The sequence below is a fragment of the Podarcis cretensis genome, assembly GCF_951804945.1.
Source record: "Podarcis cretensis genome assembly, chromosome: Z".
Taxonomy (NCBI): Eukaryota; Metazoa; Chordata; class Lepidosauria; order Squamata; family Lacertidae; genus Podarcis; species Podarcis cretensis.
In genome coordinates this window covers 3,332,577-3,339,616 of record NC_137184.1, presented here as the reverse complement: position 1 = coordinate 3,339,616, position 7,040 = coordinate 3,332,577, and the positions used below count along the sequence as shown (strand labels likewise).

Below are 7,040 nucleotides of genomic sequence, written 5' to 3'. Positions count from 1 at the left end.
CTTTTGTATGAGGCACTGTTTCCTTTTTTATTCTTTTTAAAAAATATTTATAGAGTTTTCCAGTTACACTTCCCACTTCATAAATTTTTTCTTTCTTTCATTATTCCCATACACACTTCCCAACTTATCCCTTAACGGCATTCTAGGTTTCAAAATTAAACATTATCCCAAAAACCCCCACCCGTCAATAAAGCGCCGTTTTCCCCCTCAGCGCCTTTCCCGCCTAAACCCTGCCTTGACGTAAGCTCTCCCATCCTAACCAACAGCCACCCAAGCCCCGCCCGCCCCACCAGGCCCCACCCCTTCCGCAGCGTCAGAAGCGAACTTTTGCCCAGTTACGAAGCTGCGCCCCGCCCTCCCGCTTGGGCCCCGAGGCAGGCTGGGAGCCAGATCGGCGGCAGCGGCAGCGGCGGCGGCAGCGGCAGGCACGCGACTCTCGGCAGGCGCAATGGATTGGGAAGGGGGGCGCTTGTTGCTGCCCTTCTTGCAGGTCGTCTTCCACCTCTACCCTCCGCTGGGGTTGGTGAGCTCGAGCGGCCCCTTGGATCTGAGCTCCTGGCACTGCAGCTTCTCGGGCACTTGCGAGTGCGACTTCCGGCCAGACCTGGCAGGTGAGAGGGGAGAGGAGGGGGAAGGGGCTGGAGAGAGGCAGAGTGCGCAGGCGCGAGCACGTGCGCCTCAACGGTTCGAAACTCTCAGCTGGGGTGGCAGAAGTTCTAATCCCCACTGCGCCACTCCTTTTAAAAAAAAAAAAATTAATTAACAATTTTAGCATATCGAAATATCAAAACATATCATATTCATTATTTTCCCCCACCTCCCCATCAGGCCCTCCCTCCCTCCCCCCCAGACTTACCTCAGCTCCTCTCTCTGATTTTTCAACACATGTTATTCTCTGCATACTGTAAAATTGTATAAATCCTTATATTATCTATCCACTGTGTTTACATCCACTTCGCCACTCCTAATCCTGTATCATATGCGCCTTCCTCCAAGGGTTGTTGTGAGGGCAGATCTTGGCCCCAGGGTCAGGAATGGTTGGGGGTTGGAGCCCCCAACAATATGTATCCCCATATTACCCCCCCCACCCCTCAGGTGCAGTTCTTGAGGGGGGGTGAGATGTGTGCGTTTTTTAAAAGCAGTGCAAAAAGAAGAATCCCCGCCCCCGCTAAGCCTCTTGATTCATCCCAGGTCTAGAATGCAACTTGGCCGTGAACCTGGTCGGGCAGCAATTGGCAAGGGAGCTTCTCATGAAAGGCCTGAAGGGATTTGTGCACAACAACAGCCCTGAGAAGCCTCTGGTGATGTCCTTCCACGGATCGAGCGGCACGGGGAAAACCTTTGTTGGATCTCTGCTAGTCCCCCACCTCTTTCGCTCTGGGCTTCGAAGCCCATATGTCCACCACTTCTCCCCGGTAGTTCATTTCCCCCATGCAGAACACATCGAGCAGTACAAGGTAAGGAAGCTGCCTTTCAGCACCAAGTTGCAGGCTTTGTTTTTCTGTGGCAAATCATCACACAGGTCCCCATTTTTTAAATGCACTAGGACACGTGTAGTCTGGAGGCTTCAGTGTAGCCTGACCTAATCTGTTGCTTTGTCACCTTTTGTGACCTGATTCATGTGCTAAACCAAACTGTGTCCTGCTGCAAACTATTGTGTTGGCTCCTGGGGGTGGGGAGGAAGGCAGCACACAAATTTGCTCATTCTGTGCTTGTTCTGCTTTCGTACTGCATTGAGCTAAGCCATGGTTTGGTTTAGTGTGCCATACAAACCAGGGCTTGTGGTTCACCTCTCCCGAACAAACCGTGAGCAGTACCATAGGACAAATCTTAGTTTATGACTCATAGTTACTCTGGAGAGAACTAAACTGCAAGCCCTGGTTTGGGCATTATACGTAGCCAAGCCTTGGTTTAGGACAGCACAGGACAATTGAGGGTGAGCAAACAGGTCACTATGTGCGACTTAATGTTATATGCAAACCTGGTCACCATTATTAGAGATGCAATAAATGCCACTGAGCAGATGAATTCTGCATTCCAACAGTTGACCAAGGGCTTGGAGAAATAATTTTTTATTGGTATTTAGAAGCCATTGGGGAGGGGAAAACCAAACTTCCACATCCATGGCACCACCATGGAGAAGGTCATTCGAGCGGCTATCCCTGAAGCCAGGAGAGCAAGAGGGATCGGTGCGCACCGATCCCTCTTGCTCTCCTGGCTTCAGCGAAAGCTGTGCAGCCTGCATTCGCTCCATAAGACACACATACATTTCCCCTTACTTTTTAGGTGGGGAAAAGTGTGTCTTATAGAGCGAAAAATGCGGTATATTCTATATTGGGGATCAGCATCCTCTGGTTCTTCAGATGATGTTGGCCTCCAATTATCACCAGCCCTAGCCAGCATGGACTATGGTCAGGGATAGAAGCGGGTTATGAGTCCAACACCATCTGGAAAGCTGCAGGTTCTGCTACTTGGGTCCATAGAAATACTCAGCCTGGTCTGTGCAGTTGAGACAAAGGGTGCTGGGATCTCATGACCTTCCACCACACCGCACTGCTACTACCTGGTTAATTATGGGCCTTGTGGTAGTCAAATAATAACATCCTTCAGCCTGTAAACTTTTCTGAAAAGTATGTGTAAAAGGCCTTGCAGTTTGCAGTGGTCTTTTTTTCCTTACATGCTCGTGCTGTTCGTGTATTGGATGAGTATTCTTTTCTCTATCTTCTCCCAGAATGATCTGAAGAACTGGATCCAGGGAAATCTGACACGCTGTGGCCGATCACTGTTTATCTTTGACGATATGGACAGGATGCACCCAGGCTTGGTCGATGTGATTATCCCATTCTTGGGACCTTCCTGGGTTGTGTTTGGAACAAACTACAGGAAAGCCATCTTCATTTTTATTAGGTAGACACTGATTAAATAGCAGATATGAAAGGCAGGAGGTTGCCTTATACCAGCAACTTTTTTCAGCAGGGGGCCAGTCCACTTCCCTCAGACCTTGTGAGGGCCAGACTGTATTTTGGGGGGATAATTGAATGAATTTCTGTGCACCACAAATAACCCAGAGATGCATTTTAAATAAAAGGACACATTCTACTCATATAAAAACATGCTGATTCCCGGGCTGGCAGATCCAGCCCACGGGCCTTAGTTTGCCTACCCATGCCTTATACTGAGCCAGGCCATTGACCCATTTCACTCAGTAATGCCTACACTGACTGGCAGCAGCTTTCTAGGTTTCCAGTGAGGAGTTCTTTCCCAGCTCTTGCTGTGGATTGGTCTGCATGCAAGGCTGGTGCTCTGCCACTGAAATACAGCCCTTCCATATTGGACTTTGTGGGAAATTATCTAGTAAGGAATTGCTTACCATCTGAAACCGATTCTTCCTCTCACGTCTGCAAATTATATTTTCTGCCTAAAAGTCATGAAAGAAAGACCCCAGCTGTAGTGCAGTAAGAGAATATTTGACTTAATGATCCCATAGTGTGTACAGCACCTTCTTTTGGGTGCTAAGTGTTTTCAAAATGTGGTAAACCTTGTCTTTGTCTGCCTTCCTGCTCATTCAGCTAGGCCTGACCCCAAAGTCCTGCCCTGATAGCACCATTGCCTGTACATAAACTTCAGTTGATTTTGCTTTCTTTAAAATATGATTCTAAATGAAAACAGCCAGCTCTAACAGCATAATCCTATACTTGCCCATTGTGAAGTAGGTCTGTTTGAGTTCAGTGGAGCTTATTTTCAGGTAAGCAGGTTCAGAATTGTAATCTACGGGACTGATAAGTGCATATTTTATATTTATTTATTAGAAGAGTTCTATGTCTTCTGTACACTACTCAGAGCACCTTAGCACAAATAACAAAAAAGCAGTTTCATGAAAACTTTGTTTACCTATCCAGTTAAGCCCGCCATTATAAAAATGTCTTCAGTAACCAGCAAAAATGAAAAGTAAGGGAGGTGCCAACCAGACTTCACAGGGGACGAGATGTTCCGTGATCTGGGTGCAGCCACTGAAAAGGTGTCTTGTCCCACCCAGGTGTGCTTCCAACCTAGGCAGGGCAGAGAAAGGCCTCTCCTTCTGATCTTGGGGAAGTGGCAAGATGGTGTAGGGACAAAGATTGGGAACGTGAGCCCCCACCCCGGATTGCTGGACTACAATTCCCCCCATCCCTTTTGCCCATGCTGTATGAGATTGATAGGAGTTGGAGTCCAGCAACATCTGGAGAGCCACAGTTCCCCAAACCTGATATAGGAGCAGGTGATCCATACAATATTGTTGTTAAAGCACTGAAGCACATCCTTATGAGTGAAGTGTGTGTTCTCACAAGGCATCTTTTCTCTTGCATCCTGTCTTGTTCTCTGATAGCAATGCTGGTGGGGAGCAGATAAACCAAATTACTTTGGATTTCTGGCGGGCCCATAAAGACCGTGAGGAGATCAGCCTCAAGGATCTGGAAGAATCAGTTTACAAAGCTGCTTTTGAAAACCCCCAAAGTGAGTATCATTTGAGAAACAGGAAACATAAGAACAGCCCTGCTGGATCAGGTCAGAGACCCATCTGATCTACCATTCTGTTCTCGCCATGGTCAGCCAGCTGCCACAGTGGGAAGCCCGCAAACAGGACCTTAGTGCAACTCTCCCCATACATAATTCCCAGTAACTGATATTCAAACAGTAGAGGCAGAACAGTAGCCATAGGGGCCAATAGCCTTATCCTCTATGAATTCGTCTCGCCCTCTTTTAAAGCCATCTAAGTTGGTGGCCATTACTGTATTTTTGTGGGAGTGAATTCCATAGTTTAACAATATGAAAAGGGAGAGAAGTACTAAACTCTTCCTCCCACACTTCTCCCCTCAACATACCTGTTTCCCCACAAACTGAGTTTACTTGTAACCTCCAAGCCCCACCAGGAATTTGTGGAGGCAAACACAAGCAGAGAAGTGCTTGACCACCTGCCCACATGGCATTTTAAAAACTACTGTCATTTTATAGTGGTAACCCTTTTGTGGGTGAAATACCCTTTGCCACATTCAGTGGCCTTGGGTGAGAGAACCATGCCCACAGCAAAGGGAACATTGAGCTTTTCACACAAAAATGTGGGCAGTAAAACTCTTGCTGAGGAAGGAGGAGCCACACAAAGGCACTGTGGCCCATATTATCTGGAAGGAAATAACATTATCAGCCAGAGATTTATTTTGCAAAAATCTTATCTTTCCTCCCCCAGGGGTGGGATTCAGTGGTCCAGTTCAAACATATGTGGTACACTACTGGCCCCTTCCAAGAGTACAGGCCTTTCCCCTACTTAATTCCCTACTTAGAAACTTGATCTCTCTCTCTCCTGCAGATGGATTTTGGAAATCTGGGATAATCGATCAGCACCTTATTGACTTCCTCGTGCCTTTCTTGCCTTTGAAGCAGCACCATGTGAAACGGTGTGTGGCCAGTGAGCTCACCAGCCGAGACCTAGAGCCACAGCCAGATGTCATCCAGGCAGTTGCTGACAGCATCCCTTACTTTCCAGCAGAGTTGAAAGTGTTCTCAGCCGCAGGCTGCAAAACAGTGGCTTCACGGGTCCCTTTCTTCCTTTGATCTCTCCAGATTCTGATCACTTGCCTGCAAAGACTTTGCTGGTGACAATTTTGGAGTTTTAAAGGCTCAGCACAAAGACTGCCTCACCAATTATCCTGATTGGCTTTAGGATCAAGGAAGAGACTTTCCAGAGCATAGACTCAAACAGCAATGCTGACTTGACCAACCAGGAAACCAAAAAGCACTTTATACTTTGCCCTGAGCCTTGTGCTGTGGACTCTTGAGAACAAAGGAGTAGATTCTGTGATGTATTGGAAGGGAATCTTGGCTGCTCCCATAACACTGTCTTATATAGACTTTTTCTTAAAAGAAAAAGAGGCAGTGATCACAATTTTAGATTCCCTAACACAGCACAATTTGATCAGTTTTCTTTGGAATCTAAAAATCTTACCTCTCGTACAATTTTTTAAGACATACTGTGATTGTATCAATGTGCCAGAAGCCACAGTCCTAGGCTAAAATGTTGCAGCAAGATCCATCTCATCTGAACTGATCCATACAGGATTGATTTGCCTTATTGTGATTACATGCTGATGGTGGCAATATAAGTGACACCAGGCACTGTTGGCAATGGGGCTGTGGGGAGAGATGGTCTTCCAGTGCCTCCTTTTGTACACAAGAACTGGATTTTCACTCAAAAGTGCCTGAGAAGCCCACAGGTAAATAAAACAGCTGTTTTGCAGTGTTGTGTAATGCACTAGGGTGGGAAGACCTTAACCAGGTGGCAGACTGGATCCTTGGGTGGGTGGGAGCTGCCCAACAGCCAGTCACCTGACATCCCCATGGCACCAGTTTTTCCTTTGGCAATGCATCTTGAAATCAAGCCACATGGGAAATTACACAGGGCTTTGAAGCTGCTAGTACTCAGCTGCTGGGCAATGCCAGGAAACAGAGTCACATCTTGACCTGATGTTATACAGTACAGTCATATGTCGGGATAAATACGCTTCAGGTTGAGCGCTTTCGGGTTGCGCTCCGTGGCGACCCAGAAGTAACAGAGTGTGTTACTTCCAGGTTTCACCGCTCACGCATGAGCAGACGGTCAAAATGACATCATGCGCGGAAGCAGTAAAACGTGACACGCGCTGTCGCACCTTATGTTCTGTTCGGGATGTGAACAGGGCTCCGGAACAGATCCCGTTCACATCCCGAGGTACCACTGTATATGGCAAAAGGTGTAGAGCAAGTGGGTGTGGCTTGAGGAAAACTGCCTCATGGCCTAAATCAGGGCCTTTGCCAGAGCTAATTCAGCCCACAAGCTTCCCACCACTACGCTAGCACTACTAATCTAAATGGTTCCAAGTTGCTGAGCTTCTGTGTGCGTTAGTCACTATCCTGCAAGAATAGTGCATTAGAATTACGTAAATGCGAGTTATCAGATGACAAGATACTCTACCATCCCATTTGGGGTGATTCTCTCTTGCCAAATCAAGCCCCATTACAATACAAGA

The 7,040-nt window shown here is 47.2% G+C and overlaps 1 protein-coding gene across 1 annotated transcript; it reads left to right on the top strand.

Annotated features, from left to right (window-relative positions):
- Nucleotides 1–377: 377 nt before the first annotated feature.
- TOR2A (torsin family 2 member A) lies at nt 378–6,271 on the top strand. The gene is made up of 5 exons (XM_079962226.1): nt 378–611; nt 1,192–1,457; nt 2,732–2,907; nt 4,367–4,494; nt 5,345–6,271. Exons 1-5 carry the CDS (start codon nt 449–451, stop codon nt 5,587–5,589), a joined length of 978 nt encoding a protein of 325 aa, XP_079818352.1. The 5' UTR covers nt 378–448; the 3' UTR covers nt 5,590–6,271.
- Nucleotides 6,272–7,040: the final 769 nt, after the last annotated feature.

Excerpts from the sequence above, each read along its gene's own strand:
- TOR2A (XM_079962226.1), top strand. The coding sequence starts at position 449 with ATGGATTGGGAAGGGGGGCGCTTGTTGCTGCCCTTCTTGCAGGTCGTC. Across the intron at positions 2,908-4,366 it reads GCCATCTTCATTTTTATTAG|CAATGCTGGTGGGGAGCAGA; the intron begins GTAGACACTGAT and ends GTTCTCTGATAG. Across the intron at positions 4,495-5,344 it reads TGCTTTTGAAAACCCCCAAA|ATGGATTTTGGAAATCTGGG; the intron begins GTGAGTATCATT and ends TCTCTCCTGCAG.